Below are 23,116 nucleotides of genomic sequence, written 5' to 3'. Positions count from 1 at the left end.
ATACATGTAGTAAATTCTACATGAAATGACAACATATAATGCAAACATCATACCACCTTGCAACCAAGAATGTTTATTTTCAGTTTTATACCACAAGTGGTTTGTGGTATATTAGAGATTCGAAGACTGATACGTTCAAGAGTTGAGCTGCACCCACAAACCTTTCCATTTCTTGACACTAGATGGCACACACACATGATCTGACCACAAGTGCAGAGAGTGGGGTGGTTTCCCTGTGCAGTTTCTTGTAAGCCATAAAGCAATATACAGGAATTGTTTAGAAAGCTAATCAGTCAGAAAATATTTCAACAAAAATTCAAGTATACATTTCTTGTATAATTCCACTTTAACTGTGGAAGGAACCATTATTTTTCTGCACTTGCTGTGTACAAATACCAGTACTTGACTCAGAATGCCTGTAAACTGGGCTGGCATAATAAACATAACTTTGTTTTTACATCATTTGATGTGATAACTTAAGAGTACTAAGTTTACTAGAAAACTTACTGAAAACTATCACTTTAATATGGAAGACTGGTTAGCAGCAGCGACTTGAAATTTGCGACAGGTTGGTTTTCAAGTGATGATAGGAATTGTGGTGAGTTTAGCTTAGTGTGTAAATACTACATAGTAATATACAACAGGGAGAATACAAATTAAGAATGTCTATCAAAGAGAAACATACCACAAAATCTACCTGAAAAAGGTTTTCAAAATGAATCACCTAATTCCTTCATACACTATGAAAGGATGGTTTAAAACTTTGGCATCTATGGAAGTGGTAAAATGTATATCATAAAAACCAAAACAATCAAATACATACATAGAAAGATACAAACTGACTATCCTTAGTTAAGGTAATAGTTCATATACAGCATACTAACCCTACTATAGTGAAGATACCACATTCATGGCTTATCATTGCCTAAAATAGAATGTTCTACGTATATTCAATTTCTTGCACTGTGCGTGCATGTGTGTGTGTGTGTGTGTGTGTGTGTGTGTGTGTGTGTGTGTGTGTGTGTGTGTCTGAGTGTGTTTGCCAGTGTGTATATGTTTTTGGCAGTGGTGACTAGCATGTCTTCAATTCTTTGCTTGACATCACACCATAACAAAGACTATTTTTAGGGTAAGGTTATTCCAGGTTTACTGGAGAGTTGATAGACTGGGGTATGTGGTGAGTTGACAGCTAGGAGACAATGGGGCATCTGAAGAGTTGACAGTCATTAAGACAACGGGGCATCTATAGAGTTGACAGTCATTAAGACAATGGGGCATCTATAGAGTTGACAGTCATTAAGACAATGGGGCATCTGAAGAGTTGACAGTTACTAAGACAGTGGGGCATCTTGAGAGTTGGTGGTAGATTCTGAGACATCTAGACAGTTGACAACAGACTCTGGGGCATCTTGAGAAGGTGATACCATCAAACAGGTAGTCCACAGTTCATCTTGTTCATCACAGCCACCACCACTACTCAATGGAGAGCATGCTGTCATAACAGGTTTGGATGACGAACTTTTGACGAAACATTCCAATTCTGCAAGAGTTGGGGATGACGTCTCACTGCAATACATAGACAATGGATAACATCACTGAAGTTTTATCAATGGTGATTTCAAAAATTACAAGATAGATTAGCTGTGAGTGTCTACATACAAATAAAACTAGTATTCTAGTAGTTGTGAAGTTACCTTATTGGAATCTAGTTTTTGAAGTGACTATGTAGCACAAGTTTACATAGTATATTCTAGACTAGATCTTGTATACATCTGTAACTTTTCACGAGATTGATAGACAATAATTTACAATTCTTCTGCAATCAGTAACTTTACAGTATTCTTTTGACGGAAAAACTTCAAAAATATCTTGTACATGGAACACGTGTAGAATAATATAACTAAACAAAGCCCATAAGCTCACGCAGGGTAGATTCATTTGTGGCCGGCTGCCTGACGATGATATTGTAGATAGCGCACTCCGCATGCATAACATATAGAATGTCATCTAACCTCTGTTTTGAAATCTAGAATGCACATGCATAGTCATTGCGCCGCAATGCATCCTTGGGTAAAACCACCCCCCAAAAATCGCAGTTATTAGTATATAGAATGCGCATGTGTACTAGTTATTGAGCCACTGCGTGAGCTATTAGTATCTACCCAGTGCAGACAATACATATCAACCAGGTTAATGCTATGACAGAACCCCATGACATGCAAGTGTGGTGTACTTGGGGTATTGATATCTGCATGAGTACTTGCAGTGTTCTCTGTGGCAATAATTTCATGCGCGAAGCGAGCAAAAATGCAGCAGAAAGCACTGCAAGCACTCATGCAAATACCCCTGAGTACCTGCACTGGAACTCATTTGGAATGGAGTTCTGCTATTATTGCATATGTTTATCCGAAACAGCCAATTTCAATAACAATGATACGGTGCGATCGTATGCCTTTGTGTACAATGAACAATCATGTCCTCATTTGTATATAATTTGTATACAGGTAGGCATTTGCATACAGGTAGGCAATAATGTTTTCAGTATTGCACTGCAGTGCAAATACCACTAGTATGCACGTGCAACAATGCAAGTAATCTCTGGTACATATGTAATAATATGGAGTCTTTGAAAATGTAAACAATAAACCCTATTGCTATCCTCTACTTATATCTTTTGTAGAATCAGTCCATCATTATTCTACTATTTTGCTATTTTCTTTCACCTTTGCTATCCATGGTTTCCACTCTCTATAATGGCATCTAGTCAAAAATCATGCTTGACCACATGCTGATGAAAGTGTGAACAGCAGTAACCCATCACACATCAACAAGTGTTTGTACTTGGGTAATTCAGTCAAATAAAACATGATCCTAATGCAAATTATTTTTACATCGTAAGCTAACACCACCTTCAAGTTTGAATGTACGTCATGTGTGGAATTGGATTAAATACAGCTGTAACAGTTGCTGATAATTCAAAATTTAGCACGGAATATTGTGCTACATACATTCATTTGACTAGTTGGGAAGAGAGAGATCACAAAGAGAATTGAACCATGGATAGCTTCTAATCTACCTTGCTATCATTTATGAATTTAACTGCAGTGAAACCACAAATCCTTGTATACAACAATATTTGAATATTTGTTGAATCTTGACTAAGAGTGTGAGAATTCCTCACACGTAACAAAACACGTAATAGTAAACTCTGATTGTAAAAATTCTACGTGTGATCGTCAAAGTTTATAAAAACTTAATTTGTCTGTTGCAGCTGTAACATTTGATTTGGTAACTGTACATGTCCACGCACTTGACATGCTTTCAGGTGTGATAGTTCTGCCAACTTGACAATCTCTGAATGCTCCTCTGGTGATGTTGTAATCATGCAGAAGCTGTCACATTAGAAAATATATAAAGAAAATAAATGTTTATAAGGTGTCCACAAAATTTGATGGCAACCATAAGCAGGTCATATCATATTTGTGAATGTAAGCTGAAAGCAATCAGATGTAGCCTTGTAATAAATTGAATTAAGTCTGGAAAAAGGATTTGTCAGTAACAGTTGCCCAAATACCAACATGTGCATGTTATGTCATTTTCAGAAACTGAGATTTAGCACATTCCAGGGGGCAATGACAAATGTGTTGCACACAGAAGCACAACAGATGAAAAAAAATAGACTCTAATAAAATACTAGTAATCTCAAATTGCAACATTTTACATTGAAAAAGTGACCAAAAGAAAAATGACAGACAAGAGTGTCTGTGACCAGAAAGCAATGTTAGTATGCACTTACCTATTGTAGGATTGCACACCTTTCTTGATTTTGTTGAAACCTTTGAAGATATGTTTGATGTCAAAACAATCCACAGACTGTGTAGTACAACCAAATATTGATATGTTTTTGAGTAAAAGCATTTCAATATACTCAAATCTGAGTTCTGAATCTAAATCCATTATCTTAACAGTAACACAATGTTTCAGATGTTTTTGAACAAATCAATATGCTTTTTCAAAATAGCGTCTTTGCACCAACAAAGGCATACAATATGATACATTGTGTAGATGTTTACTAGACGCATCCATTCTTTGAATATGTCATTTACATTTTTTTGAAAAAACAATCTATTACTTTTATCTGAGTGTACAAGAAAAAGAACAATTGAAACAAGAAATTTTAAGGCTATAATCAAACTTGGATACATTAGGGAGTAAAAACAATTAATTGGTTTCTACTGTTTTTATGATTCAAGTATACTGAAAATACTCACCAGATATCTATCATGCCTGTCAATCGGATAAATACTCTCTTCATCTAGATCATCTACAACAGTCTTCTTTTGCTACAAAAAAATGCTTCCCATTACTCATATGTTAAGTTGGCAAGTAGGTAAGTTGTCATTAAAACTACTTTACATTATTATATATGTGTGGCTACAAGCATGTGAATTCCATACCAAGGCCAAAAGAAAAAAAGAATTGTTTCTGGTCAGTGATCATGTCACTTACAGACCCATGCGTTGGTCTTTTTTTCATGTTTGTCCAGCCCATGCTGTTTGCAGATCCAGGGGAAACACAAAAATAACCCTTTGTCCCACATACACACTTGCTCTAAAGTACTAAATAAAAAAGAACAGTAACTGCCATAAATACATATAGTAGATTAAGTGACAGGTTTGTTGAAAATTAAAAAAAAAAATTGTGTCATCACACCATTTTAGACAATGTCCTGACCACAAACAATTCTTTTTTTCCTAAATGGTATATAACTGAATATCATGGGCTATAGAAAGTACCAGTATCATATACTGTATTGAATTACAAGTTTGGTTTCTATGCTTACATCATAGTCTTACCTTTGCTTTTTTAATTGTATCAATCTTGTGATGATTCAGATTCCCTTTATTGTTTCCAAGTGTTTTTCTGTCAGTTATCTTCCTCTTGTTACTAGTTTTAGTTTTCCTTGTATTACTCCTACGACTCATCCTTGCACTTTGTTTCATTTCCTCTTTGTTTTTTTGGTCTAAATCATCTGCCATGTTTTCATTCTTCCTTGATAAATCAGATGTAGCTTTTTGTCCACTGGTATCGTCCGATACAGTATATTTCCGTTCCAGGTTGTTTAATTTCGGTAACTGAAGCCTTAGAAACTTATTTCTTGTATGTGTTCTTCTAGTTTCTTTCTTTCTTACACTGGTACTTCTGACATCACTTGTCTGCAGACTTGAGGTTACTTCCCTCTTACAACTAAAGAATGGATCACTTTTGTTCTTTTTGACTTGATCTCTATCTGTCTCTCTCTTTAGTATTTCACTGACCGAACCTCTGTTTTCTTTTTCTCTATTTACTATCTCACTGTCAGAATCTCCATTTTCTTCTTCTCTGGTTGGAATCTCGCTCTCTGAATCTCCATTTTCTTCTTCTCTGGTTGGCATCTCGCTCTCCAAATCTCCATTTTCTTCTGTGGTTGGCATCTCACTGTCCAAATCTCCATTTTCTTCTTCTCTGTTTAGTATCTCAGTGTCCGAATTTCCATTTTCTTCTTCCATAGTTGGCATCTCACTGCCGACTTCACTATCTATATGAGATACATATTTTCTATCCCTAGACTTGACTACATCACTGTCATTGACATCAATGATATGTGCCAAAGCTGTGCCAGGGCTGGAACTAATCTCACCCATGGTATCGTCTAAAGACTGGCCTTCAGTGATTGAGTCTAGACTCAAATCTAATGGTTCGAAGTGACCACGGGTCCGTAACCTTTTAGTTTTATGACTTTGATGTCCATGACAACTGAGACAGGTTAAAATCTTTTCCTCTGAAAAACAGTTGATATTCATTGTTAACATATTATCTGAATGACACTAAAAAAGTGGCAAAATAATGTGTGTATGTCATGTTATGCATACATAATCTAACACTCAATATCTTTTTAGTCATGAAGACGTCTAAAACCTTGCATGGTAACCTACATATGATGGTGCACTTGAAGTGGGTTGCAAACTATACTCACCACAATTTCTGCCTTAAAAAAAATACTTTTTGGACCACTCACCTAAATCTTTATTCCATGCTTCCAACCTCTCCATAACTATCAAAATATGAAATTAACCAAAAGTAGTATGAATATTGGAGTTGTAATAATATAAAATTAACCAAAAGTAGTATGAATATTGATTGGAGCTGTAATAAATCAGAAAATGGCAAAGATTCTACTACTTTCAAGCTCAAAAAAAACATGCTGTATGTTACTATAACTAAACGATACATTAAAATCAATGATTCAATCAAATTTCCAATGCTTGGCATTCTCACAGCTTACAAACTTACCAGCCAACATTTTTTGCATCAGTTGAAATGACTTTGTCAGCTTGTCTTGTAAATCTGCTTTCTCCAATGGTTTTTGACAACCTTTGTAGAGTTTGGTTAGGTCATCTGAAATGGAGCCTGGGAAAAAAATAGACTTAGTTTATTTCCTGGATGCTATACAGTTATGTTGGTTATTAGTATATCTGTACTGATCTGTGCATGGTTGAGTGTCTATTTGGTGTGATAATCTCCCAAAAGATAAGAGATACAGCAAACTGTTCGTTAGTCTTGCTGCTAGATGTTCCGGCTTTCTTCCGATATAAGTGAACGAAGTTCACAGTGAGGGCTTGCCTGAACGTCTAGCTAATGTAATTTTCAGGCTTGACATTCCATTGAGTTGACGTATGGCCGTGGGTTGGACCATGTATGCATATATATATATACTGAACACATATTGCCTGGCCATGAGGCTATAGCACCCATTTATTACACCCGAGGGACTGTGAGTTACCAGAATCACATGCTTTTTCCCTGAGGCCAAAGGCCGAGGGAAATAGCATGTTATTCTGGTAACTCACAGTCACGAGGGGGTAATGAACGGGTGCTATAGCCCGAATATAGGCCAGGAAATATGTGTTTTAAATTTTATAATATACCTCATGCTGTGAACTCGCGGTGGCAGACGACATCCTCAGAAGCTGCCATTTTGACCTGCTGTGAACACGCGGTGGTCACGTGACCATGTAAAAGTTGATGGAACTTCATTCTATTTTCCTATCACGTGACTGATTCTAGCGAATCATGGCACAGCATTATCACTAGGTATATTATAAGTTAATATATTCAATAGCCCATGACCTCTATAATACATACTACTAACTACTATGTCTTCATGGTAATTGTGAGTTTGATCAGTGTGTAGACGTCATTCACACATTTCAGTTAAGGCATTGGTGGGTATTTTTAAAGGCCCCTCCTTAAGCTGAATATGCATTAAAAAAATAGCTATTATCCTCTGTTTGTGTTTGTCATCAATGCAGTTCTCTGATTGGCAGTTATTTATATCCCTGAACTGCAGAGATGACATTTGCTAGACCTCGGATGTTCCATCCTCGATAGCGATGTTTGGTCAGGTGTCGTATTGTATCAGAAGTCTCTTGGTAATTATAAGATCGGGGACGTGGGGGTTAATTTAGATACGAGGAGAAGACTGGAGAAGATGTCTTTATTCAGTCACAGACAAGTAACTTGTTTGTGATTTTAATAGTCAATGAAGAGTGAATTATATACAGCTGGAACAGAGAAAACTAGCCAGGAAAAGAAAAAGAAAGTCTTGTATCACCACAAAAATTAATGTCAATTGATCAATATCACACGAAAAATAAGTTTTATTTCACCACAAAAATTAATCACTAAATAGATTGATTGATTGATCAATCAGTCAATCAATCAATTACATACTCAGTGTCCCCTTTGGTTAGTCATTCATGTGTAAATGTTGACTAGAGTTCGGTAAATGTAATCATAAAGGCCCTTTGCCGGGAAGATATACAACACCTACTTCTATCTAAATGCAAATGAGTTCATTAATATGTAACTTGACTTGTAACCAGTATAATTCAGTACACTACGGTATTTTGCAGCCATTCTAACAATATAAAAAGTTCATATTTGTAGTTTTATTCTCAAATGCATAACACATTCAATAACAGTACAGCAAATCTAATATCACATGTGAAATTTAGGTTGATTACGTCATCACTGTCGTACGTGCATTAGTTATGGTTTGGACAGTTTGTGCATTCAGAGTTCGGATGTATTACCTGTGCTGACTCCGCCTCGGGACCTCTCCGTTTCCATCTTGAAATAGGATAGATTAATAGGCTTTGTTATATTTTGTTAGAATCGATGACCTTTTCACACCATCATTCCCGCCAGGAGGAAGACTACCAAATGGCCGAAGTCGAGTCTCGCCGAAGTTTACACAGGAAGTAGCCGAAGTGGTCCGAGTTGTATCCAAGTGACGTCACATCCAAACAAAGATGGCGGACTCCTTGTGATTCGATCGAAAACATTGCGATAGTTACTGTTCGCATCGTCAAAAGACTGGTGATTCTAAACGAGGGCACAATAACATAAAAACAGAATTATGACGAGTACAGACGGAAGCTTTGAACCAGTGAGTATATTTTTTTTCACATCCGTTCAAAAATACAAAAGATAACTTTAGTCTTTAAATGTATCTCCGTTCGGAAGTTGAAAATAGCAGCAAATAAACATTTATGCAAATGTCAATATTGCATCGTAAATGGTGTCGCATTCAGACTTATATCGTATACGTATGGTCACAATTACAGAGCTATTTACATGTCATGAGACTCATGACCATTTTATCGCGTGCAATGTAGAGATCGTGAATGCAAGATCGATAGATCCGAACGTTGGATAATTAATGTTTTCTATCAAAATATGATAAGACTGACGTATTATCTCTCTCTTGCATATATACAGTTGCCACAGCCACAGTTAGGAAGGTGGATATGGAAAGAAGAAACAAACTCTTTGGAATTTACTTCAAGGTAAAACCGAAACACCATACATAACTCATGAAAGCTCCACTGATCTCAGCGCGGTTTCGTGGTGTAGCGGTTATCACGTCTGCTTTACACGCAGAAGGTCCTGAGTTCGAGCCTCAGCGGAATCAGCGACTACTTTTTGATGGCCAGGATATTTTTTTTTCTTTTATATTTTCTTTTCTCATCTCTTAATTCAAGCTCGACCATGTTAATTTTATTAATTACTTATTTATTAAGCCTTCCCAAGAAGAGAAACCAGAAAAAAAAGAAAACAATACATTACAATCATACAAAATAAAATAATGTTAAAATGGCATCAACAACATGCTAAGAATTTGACAACTCTGTGGATCCTTCGCATATAAAAGCTGTCTGACACTGTCCGTCAGCCCATCTGACATACGAGATGTTTTCAGATTTCTCAAGACAGATTTAGAGTATTGCATGTCAAACATATAGCGAAGAAATGAAACATTATTTTTGACACAAATTGCCCGAGTACGGGACAGTAAATCAGTGTGGCCCTTCAGCTTACCACAATAATGCATATAAAACAACTTGCACGAGAATTATTACTAAAAATCGATTTCATCAGTGTAAGGGAATTGATTTCCACCGACGTTTCAATTTTTATCACATCATATTTTAATATTATCACAGTCTTTGATTCTATATCTTTTTAATAGTGTTTAGTTTTACTCTTTATTTGTTTTATTAATTTATATTTTACTAAAAAGGCAAGAGAGACACCACCAAATCTTGACACTTCTTATTAAACACAACGTTTTGAGCTACTAGCTCTTCCACAGGTGGCACTAAAACACATCTAATGATAAAGTGAAGTCATCACAATGTTACTATTTCTTAACTCATTATAAATCTGTTGCATCGTGTATTTTATCTCGTTTCATTTGTTGTTGTAGTAAAAGTGCAAATGCAGCCAGCTTCAGCACTGGAGTTGATAGCAAAGATAAAAGAAAAAGGAATAAAAATATTTCTTTTGGTGATGGGAGGAAAGGTGACAGGTGAGTTCATATGTTGCATCTGACTTGTATGAATAGATTTGTATTGCAATAGTGCTCACTGTCTGGTCTTGAATGAAAAGACAAATCAGGTTTAACCTAGGGGATTTTAAAAATTAGTTTGAAAAACCTTTTTTGTATTGTTCTATTTAGAGCTACACCTGTCAATAAGTATGGTATACGTAACCAGGCAGGGGGAAGAATGCAACAAGGAAGGTATGGAGGACGATCCCCTAGACCAAATATTAAGGCTTATGGTGAACATACTACAGTAACTTTGGATGATGTCAAAGGTAGGTTGCCTGTTCAGTCTTGTGTCACTAATTTAGTACATCCTTGTGAAGATCATTGTAAAGAGGCCGTGTTGTTTTCAGATTATGCATCTGCTAGACAATTACATCGGTTGAATGAATGACAATGAGCCAATTACATTATAGTTTTGTTTCACAAGTAACCATATCTAGTAGAAATGTCGAACATGTTCCTCTCTCAGTCTGTGTGGAGTTGTGGGTGTACCAAATATTTCAAATATCGAATGCAGTTAACAAAACAAAGTTCCTTTGTTTAATAATAATTCTTAATGATAATTTCAATGGAGAACACTGATCTAACCTAAAATTACTGATATCAGAACCAATGAAAATAGGTATTCAGAAACTCATCAGAGGCAGTTGTATGTTTCAAAAATGTCAACAATGTTTTCACAAAACCCTGTAGACTGGGTGAATTCAAGGAGCTAATAGAAGTACAAATCAGGATTTATAAGAATTATGGATATTTTGCTTCCTGTGCACTCCCAGTTTCTAAACCTCTTTGTTGCATATTCAACCACACTTAGAGTCAGCTCAGGTTTACTTTCAATTAAGTTTCAGTATGTATTGTGCGTGTATGTTTTGTACACTGACTTTAGCTGTTATGAAATTAGTATACTTTGCTAAGATTGTACCCCTAATTTCAAAGAAGATTCAGTATTGATATGCATGGGTTTTTTCTGTTTGACATTTGTAGAGGTGTCCCTAGCATCACTGGCAGAAGTACACAACCCAGCTGAAGGTTTTGAAGATCTAGTTAGGTAAGCCACAAGCTTGCATAGTTGAGATAATGCATGAAAACATTTTGGAGGTTGATTGATGTTGAGTGAGTGGGTGTCATTTGGAAAATTTTGACAATGATTGATAAAACAAGTTCTCAAAACTTTTCTGTTTCACAATCATATTCTAGTTTTCATGTGTAAAACCAAAATTGACACAAAACATAAGATTCTAGTATACTGTATACAATACAACACTATTAATAACTATGTCATTCTCTCTTTTTAAATTACAGCACTCCCAAATTTGATGATTTCCTCATAGCATTATTGAATTATTTTGATGGCTTCTTTGAAAAATTAGCTCAAGAAAAGAAACCCAAAACCCTGACTACGTAAGTTTTCTAAGACCTTTCTTTTGTATCATCTCTGAAAAAGACAAAAATCTTTACATTAGTGTAAGCAGATGAAGCGAAAAGAGTTATTTCTGTTACATCAACAAATTACATGTACATTTGGGTGTGTGTATCATTGAATATATGTATTGTGTTTATAGTGATCTCATTTCTGGACTGAACATATATCCCAGTCAGATAACTTGGTACCTGCTAGGATAGCAGTGTTTACCATTAAAATGAGAATAGCCTGTAGCTGTAGTGTTAATTACTAAATCTTCCGAGAAGCACAATACACAGTTTGGTAACTTTAGCGATGATTGCACAATGTCACACAAGCTCAAAAAGTTAATTCCATAGACTAGACTAGGGGTCAGGCATCAATGCGATTGTTGAACTTCATTTTCACACTTCTAACCAAATTTTGACGGAAAAACTTTCATTCCTTCAATGATAACAACTTTTAAATTTACTACTGAGATATAAGTTGATAAAAATTTACTTCTAATGTGAGTTATGGTGCTGGATTTCTTGTACTATTTTAATGTGTTTACAGTCATATTTTTACATTACATCGATCGTAGTGGTATGACCGCTACAGTTTTCATCATAGTTTATGTCATATGTACACGTTTGATGTTGCACGTGTGAACATTTGATTAGGGGGAGGGAGATGGGGTTTTGACCTATATGAAGGAGGTTCGTTTGTTGAGCTTGTGCGATATTGTGCAATCGTCCCTTATCCATTTGTTGTAATTCAAATTGCAGCTAGTAAATGATGAACTCCAAGTCTATTTGTATTTCTTTATTATCTTTGTAAACTTTGTATTGCAGTGAACCAAGCAGAGCAGAGAAGCAATACTTAGCTGAATTATCACAGAAGTTAGAAGCAGCTCAGAAAAGGCTTGCACAGAGTTACTGTGTTTTAGTATTAGGACTTGGAATGGATGAATTTCATCACATGGGTTGTGGACAGTAAGTTCATTAATTACTACGTGTATATTACTTGTTAAAGTGTTTCTGCTGGAATTATCTTAATCTGACATTTTTTTTAATGAATATCAAAAAAATCTATATTCAGAGCTTATAAACTTATACATGTACACGTTCTTCATATAAGTTCTTTATATAAGTTCTTTAATACTTATTATTTTAAATATTAGACTTGTTTCGTTTATCTTAACGGTCAGACAGCCAACACAAGTGCCAGTTTTCTTCAAATATGAGTATAAATGGTTTCTTAATATTTTTGTCCATTTTCCTAGACAGAGGGTATCATCTACTTATAAAGACAGAGACACATACGAGGTAAGTGGTAGTGAATTCCACAAATTCATCGTGAATACAATTTTATTTATATTTGGATAATAAAGAGCATCCTTTGATTAACATTGGTTGAAGTCTTGGTCATCGTCTAATGATTTAGGGTACCAATGAAAGTGCAATCAAATGTGAGATCACCGATATCGTAGATATTGAAAATTACCCAGAATGCAATGGTCTTTTGGTTCCTGTTAGAAGACTATAGTCTGGACAAGGGACCAGTGTTCCAAGTTGCGATGGCTTACAAATTCAGTAAAAAATGTATTATTATTATTGTTAATACTTTGCTTTTTTAATATCTTTTCCAGACTTTTTACAAATATTGCGTGTATGTTGTATGGGTTGTATTTAGAAGGAAAGAATTTGAACTGGTCAACAAAGAAATAGGCAGGTAAGTTGTCATATGCAATTACTAAATATTAAAAAGGTCAATGGCTATCCGTAAAGATGTTTGTCTGATGCTATCATCAAACACTGGCAACACACACAAAAAGTTACCTTATATACACCTGCTTGTATACCTTATTCTGAGTTATAAGAAGAGTCCAAAGTTATAACTTTTGGTAAGTCCTTAGAAATCCTGGAGAAATCCTGAAAATGAACTGTAGCTTGAATTAGTGATAGAATAACACCAGTTTCCATCTCTGTCATATTCATTTCTATACAGAATGCTGCGGTCTGATGTTTTCAATCCTGCCTTGAGGGTGAAGCATGCTACTGACAAAAACAAAGAAGATTCGATAAAGAACCAAGACAAAAAGAAACTTACACCGGCTGAATATAGAAGACAACATCCGTAACTATTCTACTTGCTTTGTTATTTTATGTGTCTGTCTTTTTGGTTTGAACCAGAAGAACAAATAATTCCTGCTATAGTTGGGTTGTCGGTGGTTGAGCTGTTAGCTTACCTCTTACCTCTGCAGTCAGGGTTCGAACCCACCAGGTGTCGGCTGGGTTTGATATAAAATTTAACCAGGTCTGTATTTAAGAAGGGTGATGCTCAGTTAGACCCTGCCGAACAATGCCCCAGGTACTCTGATTTTCTCCTGCTTCTTCAACATTAGGGCACTAGGGTGCTGCTCTTGTGGTAACCATTCAACAAATTTCTGAATTTATTTGGATGAATAAAGATTATTATTATTATTATCATTATTATTATTATTGAATATTAGTTAAAGTTAAAGCAAGTTTACATTTATCTTTGAAAGTTATACTGTTATGCAGTGTACTCACTAAAAACAGAATTTCTTCCAGTTATTATGGGTTAAAATCTTAAATCTGGGTTTTCTTGTGAGTCACCACATAGTACAAGACAAACGGGGGAATACCAAACTTTGGTAGGTCACAAGAAATTAGTGTGTATCAGTGACTAATCAAATTGGCTCAGAGGGTATACCAATGTTATACTTTAATGCCCCTAAAAACTATGGTACAGTACTTTTTTTTTTGCTGATAATAGATTTTTTATATTAATTTCCTAGGAGGAGGCCAGCAATTAAAAGTATTATCAAGTGAGTAACAATTTCCAATACTCTGTCCTCCTTTACTGTCTTTGCCTCATATTACAATGCTACACTAGTTATTCAACTGCTGTGAAAGAAGATAGAGTATAAACATATAGATCTCAGACTGAGTGTTCATCGGTATGTCTGTATATGCTGCATATGACGAGGGAACTGTATGTTTCAGATACTCTCCATAGCCATGCATACTAAATGTCAATGTTATTGGTTATATGTTGTGCAACTTTCCTTTATTTGTAACTTGGTTTTGGTTTATGTATCAGTACATGTAATCAAACATCCATAGTCACATTCCTTTATTATACTATGTATTATGCACAGGAACTGCTACCCCTCATAGTCATACACTGTCAAGTTTAGATGTTGTTTTCACCTTTAGACTTTGGAACAAAAGTGTACAAAACTATTATTTTCTCATTGTGTAATGTGCCAAGGAAAGACCACTTGTACTTTACAATTTCATCTTCCTAAACCCATATACGTTCTTTTAGCAAATACATATCCAATTTTTGAAATCAGAAGTAATTTGTACATTGAACAAGTTTATGTGTTCTTACTCTTTGCAGTCAAAGATCACCTGTCCTAGTGTCTGTCTTACCATCTCCTAAAGAAGAGTCTAACTGGTTGTTTAAGAAACCAAGACCATCATCTGCAAGGTAAGATTAACATTTGTAAATGTGAAGAATTCAAATGGTTTTAATATCACAGACTACGTTGTTTGGTTTGTTGTATTCATCAGTATTTTCAGGACGACTTTGTTAAGTTACTGTCAAGTTACAAATTTCTATATGGACTTCAGAAACTGAGTTCTTTGTTTTGATTTTTTTTTAGTGGATTGTCAGAGTTTCCTTCAAATGATGATGATGATGATGATGATGAGTTTGATCCATTAACAGCCATGAAAAAACTCTCTGCAAGGTATTTGTTGCTTTTCGGTTTTTTTATTTTAAATACTTCCTTTTATTGTCAATACTGGTAATGCCATTTTGTAAATAGACTAGTGGTTTACTGCTATACACTATACCATGGTATACTGTACTGTATGCAAGGCACTAAACCACTAACTGTGGTACTCCATTTTACTATTGTGTGGTATGGTGTACTATTATATATGTACTACTACTGTATTACTGAAGAATTCTTGCTTTTTTCATTTTAACCTCATTTAGAACTATGTTTATAGAAATGATCCTGTAAATCAAAATATTGATACAAAATGATCATTTTGATAAACAAATTCACAAACTAGAATGAAGTATTTTGTATGTCTGTTTATTACTAGTAGTGACGTGGTGGTCACTGTATTTGGGATTGCATTTTGGTGATAATCAACTGTATTTCATATAGGGTTGGTATCATAGGTGAACCACTTAATCAGTTTAATTCATCAACCCTGGCACCAGTTGGATCAGAACAAGATGAAGAGAATGAAGAGAGTGAGTCAAGGAGAGGGTAAGTTTACATATCTTTCTCTATGATCCAGTAACCAAAACATAGAAAAGATTTCATTGGTGTAGTTGTCAGCTGTATTTCTAGATCGTTGTTACTAATCATCATCGTATCTCATTACATTGCCATTAATCCTGACATAAAACTTGATGTATTCCTTTTATTGAGACATAGAAAGAAAAGCCAGCTTGCATACAAAATTCAAATTCTAACTAACATTTTCATTTTTTTTTTATTTGAATGAATATCTGGCAAAACTGAAGTACACTTGGCCAAAATGTATATGCTATATATACCCCAGAACTCAAACGTAAAGTTTCAAAATGAAGGAGACAATGCTATTTTGAATGGTGATATAACAGGGTTGATTTGACTGAAAAGTGGATGCCACTAAATTTTCCTAGTTCAAGATCAGTATGACTTTGAATGCCAGGCTAAGTGTTCTTCAGACATGCCACGTATTTCCAGATCACATCATAACCATTATTGCATGCATATTTCACATCATCATTTGATTAGTTGATAAATCTGACATTCTAGTCCATACACTGTAATTTACAGGAATCCATACATGTGAAGTCATTGATGGTATCAGGACCAAGATGCATGGTGATGGCATGTGTATATATCATTGCTTTAGTCATAGATTGCATTGCTGTTTTTTGTTTGTTTGTTTGTTTGTTTGTTTCTTTTTCATGCTACTCACTCTATAACAATTAACATACAACAAGGCATTGTTTGCAGTACACTGATATAGTGTTTGAATTGTGCTAGCATGTTCAGCCACGTCAATGCATGTAAAATTTCTTAGCTACAGCTATCAGAGTCACTTACAGGACAGTTCTATTTTTGATACATTAAACCTGCTGAATTGTGAGAGACATGATCAATTCATAAAGTGTTACTTTTGGTGGTGGTGGTGGTGGTGGGGGGGGGGGGTTAGGACTAACTAAAATGGCTTACAAGAGCCAATGATGTTGGATACGGAAGGGGAGAAGAAGAGGCTAAGTTCATGAACCTGTGTTCTCAAGAATGCTAAGATTTGCAATTATATATTTTTTGGTACATTTGTTGATCCATGATCAAAGCCATTTTTTACATGCAAATATGTTAAATGGGAGTAGGTTCACAGTTATTGTCATCACTAATTTTAGTAGCAATAAATGAAAAAGAGAACAATATAATGTCATGAGTTAGAATGGCAGCCAGTGTGTCCAAAATAAGACTGATTGAAAAGACCGTATCAAGAGTCTTTTGTGTACAAATGTTTACCACTACTGCAGCATGCCTTGTCATGAACTATGATTTGTGTGTGTGTGTGTTATTTCTCCTCTGACAAGACTTTCATAACTTGTATGTAGTTTATTTGATGTTGTGTGTTTGATCTTTATCTGATTGGTAATGAAGTGTTTCTCCTCACCAAAGTCATATTATAAAACTATATACAATGTATATGTAGTAGACTGTCATAGCTCACTTTCAGAGTCTCTATCAGACAGCGCCCTCTATCAGACAGCGCCTCCTATACTTGACAGTGTTCCTGAATGCACTCATCAGTGTACCACTAGTAGTTACACACAAATAAGTTCATATTTTGTGCAACTTATTATGTATTATTAGAAGAGGTGTGTATATAAAGTAAAATTTATCGTAAAAAGAGAGTTCTTTAAGATATTAATCATAGTACTGATACAGTGACAGTAACTAGCAGTCTTCATTCCCAGGCTAAAAATCACTAGATACCATTGCAAATAACTTCATTGTGATTTAATAGTATACATGTATATTCCATAACAATCTCAATGCATAGTTTACTGACCATAACACATTATCCAGCTCTTTAAATCATTCAATCTGAAACACATACATATGCAACACCTGTTTTGAAGTTAGACATATGGTCTTAGTCTTGGACAAAACAAGAAGTGGCTTGCTTTTGATAAAAACAAAACTCCAACTCAAATACATGTTGAAGTCAGTAAGTGAACACTGAAAAATTGAAAAAAAACATCAAGGAAGTAGTTAAAATATGCCCCCCCCCCCTGAAAAGACATTGAAAAAAAGGTTGACATATACAATGGCAATGGTCCTTTCTCATCACTTGAAAGTAGACTAGTTTTGCTGTGCCAACTGTATGAAACAATAAATGACATGTCATGTTGTACACAGTGTAAAGTGTTACTTTATTGCCTAATGGGTGACAATTTGAAAGATTGTGTAGTTCTTTTTAACTCTTTATCAGTAAATCATTATGTTTGCACATTGTCATTGTTTTGTCTCTCAAGTGTTTGCACCAATATCATAATTCCTTTAGTATTCTGTTTTGTCTGATCCAAAGTCTGTAAGGTACGCTGTGACAGCGTGTCCTCACACATCCGAGGAGGTCGGTGAGGACAGAACATGGCGTATCTTACAGTCTATCTGATCCATTGCATGATAACCCCTCAAAGCTTTCATTTATCATAACAACATTTTTATGATTATTTGTATTAGGTCTACATTTGGTACACCAGGAGCCCCAGGAACAGCAGGAGCAGGTGAGTCATCAGGTCATAGGTCACGCACTTGAATAACCCTAGATAAAATATCTCCATTCTATAGTTTATCTGAAGGGCGTATATGTTAAATAGAGAATAGCAAACGTAGTGGTTACCAAATTAACTTTGACAATAATTTGCCAAAAAGAATCCAGTATGATTCGTACATTGTATTTGGTGGTTCATGTTCATTAGAGGGGCAACTTGGGCAGCATATTGTCCAGAGGCACAAGTAATACTTTGTCGGTAAGGCTTTTCAATTGACATGTCAACACCAAGTTGTTGTTGCCATTAAAGGGTTACATTTCAATCCTGGGTCATCACATTAGACCAAGTGTTATCTTAATTAATAAGGATTGCATGGGATAATTTTTTTGTTCTGTCCCAACTTTTTCTATAGCTCTGCTAGACACCTAGTTTTCACATGTAAATTTGAATCTTAATCCAAAGTGGGCCTCTAAGTTTTCACTTTTGTAATGCTCATTTATCATTGATAGAAAGGTATCCATAAAAAACATTGAATGAGGTAGAACAGGTTTACTGCTTGCAATTCATGAAAAAATCATGAGTTTGAAGGCTGTTACAAACACTGGTTTAATACCCTGAGTGATATGAATAGGGCATAATATACATATCATATTCCATCAGTACATAAATGACTCATACACTCATGGGTTCAAATCACGTCTCTCTGTCTATAAATACATTATCAATTCTGAGGAGATACCTGGATAAATGCAAAACTTGAGGCAAGTTTTCTATTTACTGGTACTAGTATAAATCAGCTAAGTACAGTAGAGATAAGCAATGTTGGCCTTCAACTCTTACCTGGATTGATACTATTGATGGGGAAATAATGACAAGCTTTTGTGAATATAGACTAGGAGATAGATATATTGATACTGTTGATGAAAGAGTTTCACAAACATTGCACAGATCTGTCTCTTTACCCAGTCAAGAGATAGTGCCTCAGATATAAAGTTCGCAAGTTCATCTTGATAGGGGAGGCTTCCATTTTCTTCATCATTGTAATTAGGCCTAATAAAAAAAATTGTGTGGTTTTCTGATTACACTGAATTTTAGAATAGTTGAGGTAGGTAGATTTTCCATTGTATTCCAAATGGTCTCTGTGTTATTTATTTCTTCCTATCAGATGTACAGCCATTACAGATTGGAAGAATAGTTTTATATTGTCTTTTTAAGTTGATGTCAGTTTGCGCATCCACTATTTCTCGTGAGACTTCACAATTTTTGCGATTTTATTTTTCTTAAATACGGAAAAAAATTTAGGGTCAGCAGTGAAAAACTAGGTGGGGACGGGTAACCGGAACCAAACAATTATTTTTTTAGGCTTTACTGCTGTTCAAACAGAATATTCTTGATGAGGAATTTTTTTTTTCTTCATGAGATTTATGCTACAATTTTACATACTGTACCTATGAATCCAGTTCCATGTTGAGTCATATGTCACTGAATTGTAATGACAAATTATGAAAATATCAAATATCTGAATTATATCGTTTAGGTGGAATCAACTTTAAAAAATATATTAATATTGACTGATTATAGAATTATGATTTTTCAAGACGTTGAGTCATAATAGTCAAATGGATAGAGTGGTTGGTGTGGAATCTGCAGGTTGTTGGTTCAAGCCTCTTAGCAGCTCTGTTTGTTTCTAAATGGCAAAAGTCCTTGGGCAAGATTCGAACCATGATTGTGCTCCAATCGACCCAGCTGTATAATTGGGGACCTGTAATGCTAGAGGTTGCAATGTGAATGCTTTCATCTAGTCTAGTTCCTGATAACTGCGTTCCAATTTTACACTAAGTTATCTTCACACATTATAATAATAATAATAATAATGTTGGTTTCTTATATAGCGCTTTCCCACTCCGTGCTCAAAGCGCTTTACAATTATTACCCCTGGCTCGGATCAGAATGGCACAACGGCCCTTTAGTCTTCCTCAACTCCCCGGGGAGCATACAATCCATTGCAGCCATTTAAGCGCATAGGATTAAAGCCTTCACATTGCAACCTACATCCTACCAGGTTCCCAGTTATACAGCTGGGTTGACTGAGGCACAGCCGTGGTTCAAATCTTGCCCAAGGACTTTAGCCACTCAGAAACAAACAGCAGGCAGCGACGGGGCTCGAACCTGCAACCTGTAGATTCCAAGTCGGTCACGCTAGCCATTCACCCATCATGACTCCACATTATGTCTAGTCAATGTCGTTACTCTCGCATAGAATTCTGTGCTCTCCCTACAGCATTCATATAAACATGATGACATCTCCACAGACTGGAGGTGGAGTTCAGTTTTTATGTTTTTACAGTTCACAGCTGTACTAAATTAATATTAATGAGCGATGATGACAACCTGTCAATTTGTGATGGATTACTACTGACATGCACCGTTTGTGCTTTGCCCAGCATGGCGTTTAACCACATTTAATGCCTAGAGTAACGACATTGACTATACGTAATGTGTGATGATAACTTAGGAACAAAGTCATCAGGAACTAGACTAGCTTTAATCCTATGCACTAATAGAGGCTGCAATGGATTGTATGTTCCCCAGAAAGTTGAAGTATAGATGGCCATTTTCAACTATTGGTTCATGCCTTGTGTAATAAATGAGAAGTACTTTGAGCACAGGGTGGGAAAGTGCTCTGTAAAATTTATCACTATTAGTAAAACATAGGAGTGTTTGCAGATATATCAAACTGTATATTTGTCATGTAATGATGGTATTGTAAGTCAGTCCTAATAATAGACCTCTAGATACCTGCTTCACCTGCCTCAGTCAGATACAACAAGATAATGCTTAAGATTCGACAGGAAATGTTACTTGCTGCCAGCAAAATAAGTAGGAAGTATGGAAAGAAAGATTTAAGTGGTGCAGTCTGTAACTAACTATTGACCCATTATCAACTGAACTGAGTGTAAAAACAGCTGCACATACATACTAGTAATATAGCACTGTAAGTGAACATTGACACAGCTTGATGTAGGTTCTTGATTATACACAAATATCTTGTGATGGTTTTGAAATATCATATTTTTGGTAACCAAAAAATTATGTCAGAATGTCATTTATATGTCACATCCGAATACCTTGTTTGAGTTGTACTGGTACTAGTTAATGAACACGATTCACCATGTAGTAGTAGTAGTAGTAGTAGTAGTAGTAGTAATATCAATCTTTGTAGGGTTATTTCAATACTGATATATAACCAAACATAACTTTAACTAATGTGTTGTTATTTTTATAAATAACTCAAATTGCATATGGCATACAGACAAGAGACACATAAGAGTGACAGCTGACCCCCTGATATTAAACCTCATCATAATTTACCACTTGAATCAATGTTTATATCTTACAGGTGGCCAGAGAGGCGTTAGTCGTGCAATGACAGACATTTCACAGACAACTACTGAAGCACCACCTGATGATGAGGACGAAGATATGGATGAATGAATTTTCCCTATAATTATTTACAATTATTGTCTGGAGAGATATAACTTTTCATATTTTTTGTACAAATGTCACACAATATTTATGGAGTGATGCATAACGTCAATGCGTGTACTTTATAGTGTATATTCACCATCTTTCTCTTTTTGTCAAAATTTGTCACTGATGTCTCACGATTTCAAAATTTGATGTGAATCCTAACAGTAAATAGACATTTATTTCTGATGTGATTGCAGATGTATTTTTATAATTATTATGTCATATTGCCAACCATGTTCTAGAGATTCACAGAATTCAAAAGTACATGTAACTATAAACTCCTCAACTCCAAGGAATTCCACATTGTATTATTAAAACAAACACTATAGAACACATACTATGGTGTACGATCCATCCAGTTTATTATTCATAAGTTAAAATCCTGTAACTACATGTATTACTCCCAAATATTTTTTGTGTATATACATATCTCATGCTTTCTTATAGAATATTTTATTACCACTTGAAATTGTAAATATTTTGGACATATTAAGCTAATGTCTTATTTTATATGACAGCCCCTGAAGTGCGAGTGAAAATGTGAAAAATAGGATGTATTTTAAAACACACTGGTATCATTCAATAAAATGTCTTTGTTTAATAGATAAACTCTGACTGTTTTGTTTATTGAAAGAGAAAAGTAGTGATACTATCCATCTGTGGTTTCCATGTGGAATGCTGTCCTCTCATAATTGCAGACAGACACTATCAAATGAATTTGTAATAAATTACATCAACATGACATGACATGACAAGTGCCAATTTTTAACAATTCCAGTACAAATAAAACCATGCAAGTCAAAGACAAATGCAGAGCACAAAGATAACAATCCTAGAACAACTACATAATTTATTTAGGTTTACACAAACACCATTATTCATGTAATATTTAATAAATATATGATAAATGTTTATTTATGGACTGACATTTATATGATAATATGAAGAAAAACATTTTGTATAAAATGCGTCTTTCAGATAAAAAAAATTCTCTGAATGTAAATGATTGGTAATGTATGTTGTGCCATAATTCTTGTATTCTTTTTTTAACAGTCTGATGATAAGGTATTACTTTGAATTCGAGCTTCCTAATAACAGTAAAATCATCAATCAAATCCCTAAAGCATATGCATTATTAATCAACGTGTGTGTCATACTTGCAGTTCAAAGGTCATTCATCCTGGAACTTCAGCACTCAAACCACCTGTTGAATATTATGAGTTGCATTGTCTCTCTGCTCTACTTGACCTATAACTTACAAGATATTTATAAATATCACAATAAAAGATCAAATAAAACTTATACAACACTACATGTAAAATGTTTATACAGCGTTATCCTACAAAAATGTGTTACATTCATGTTCATAGACAAACTAAAATTTGACAATACTCCTACAGATTTACTGATTTGCATTGTACATTCCCTGG

At 35.0% G+C, this 23,116-nt stretch overlaps 2 protein-coding genes and 1 non-coding gene across 4 annotated transcripts; 2 read left to right on the top strand and 1 right to left on the bottom strand.

Annotated features, from left to right (window-relative positions):
- Positions 1-1,022: 1,022 nt before the first annotated feature.
- On the bottom strand, positions 1,023-8,258 carry LOC144451029 (uncharacterized). The gene is made up of 7 exons (XM_078141791.1): positions 8,136-8,258; positions 6,334-6,450; positions 6,059-6,094; positions 4,857-5,821; positions 4,272-4,343; positions 3,797-3,873; positions 1,023-1,566 (listed from the first exon to the last, which is right to left on the bottom strand). The coding sequence occupies exons 1-7, from the start codon at positions 8,170-8,172 to the stop codon at positions 1,332-1,334; spliced, it is 1,539 nt and encodes a 512-aa protein (XP_077997917.1). The 5' UTR covers positions 8,173-8,258; the 3' UTR covers positions 1,023-1,331.
- LOC144451040 (protein phosphatase 1 regulatory subunit 36-like) lies at positions 8,256-22,253 on the top strand. 2 transcript variants are annotated; one of them, XM_078141810.1, is made up of 16 exons: positions 8,256-8,491; positions 8,824-8,891; positions 9,812-9,913; positions 10,064-10,203; positions 10,919-10,982; positions 11,237-11,335; positions 12,170-12,310; positions 12,601-12,643; positions 12,967-13,049; positions 13,326-13,454; positions 14,140-14,169; positions 14,748-14,837; positions 15,013-15,099; positions 15,529-15,633; positions 18,124-18,167; positions 21,568-22,253. In XM_078141810.1, exons 1-16 carry the CDS (start codon positions 8,462-8,464, stop codon positions 21,648-21,650), a joined length of 1,338 nt encoding a protein of 445 aa, XP_077997936.1. In that variant the 5' UTR covers positions 8,256-8,461; the 3' UTR covers positions 21,651-22,253. The 2 variants fall into 2 exon arrangements, with proteins under 2 accessions (XP_077997936.1, XP_077997928.1); XM_078141802.1 differs by having other exon boundaries at positions 21,556-22,253.
- Trnav-uac (transfer RNA valine (anticodon UAC)) lies at positions 8,944-9,016 on the top strand. The gene has a single exon. It is a non-coding gene; the product is annotated as a tRNA-Val (tRNA).
- Positions 22,254-23,116: the final 863 nt, after the last annotated feature.

This window comes from Glandiceps talaboti, chromosome 2 (genome assembly GCF_964340395.1).
Source record: "Glandiceps talaboti chromosome 2, keGlaTala1.1, whole genome shotgun sequence".
NCBI lineage: Eukaryota > Metazoa > Hemichordata > Enteropneusta > Spengelidae > Glandiceps > Glandiceps talaboti.
The sequence above is the reverse complement of the archived record's forward strand: the minus strand, read 5'-3'. Positions and strand labels throughout refer to the sequence as shown.

Excerpts from the sequence above, each read along its gene's own strand:
- LOC144451029 (XM_078141791.1), bottom strand. The coding sequence starts at position 8,172 with ATGGAAACGGAGAGGTCCCGAGGCGGAGTCAGCACAG. Across the intron at positions 3,874-4,271 it reads ACAGGCATGATAGATATCTG|TCTGTGGATTGTTTTGACAT; the intron begins GTGAGTATTTTC and ends TGTACTACACAG. Across the intron at positions 1,567-3,796 it reads GGTGTGCAATCCTACAATAG|TGAGACGTCATCCCCAACTC; the intron begins GTAAGTGCATAC and ends TATGTATTGCAG.
- LOC144451040 (XM_078141802.1), top strand. The coding sequence starts at position 8,462 with ATGACGAGTACAGACGGAAGCTTTGAACCA. Across the intron at positions 10,204-10,918 it reads AACTTTGGATGATGTCAAAG|AGGTGTCCCTAGCATCACTG; the intron begins GTAGGTTGCCTG and ends TGACATTTGTAG. Across the intron at positions 15,100-15,528 it reads ATGAAAAAACTCTCTGCAAG|GGTTGGTATCATAGGTGAAC; the intron begins GTATTTGTTGCT and ends TATTTCATATAG.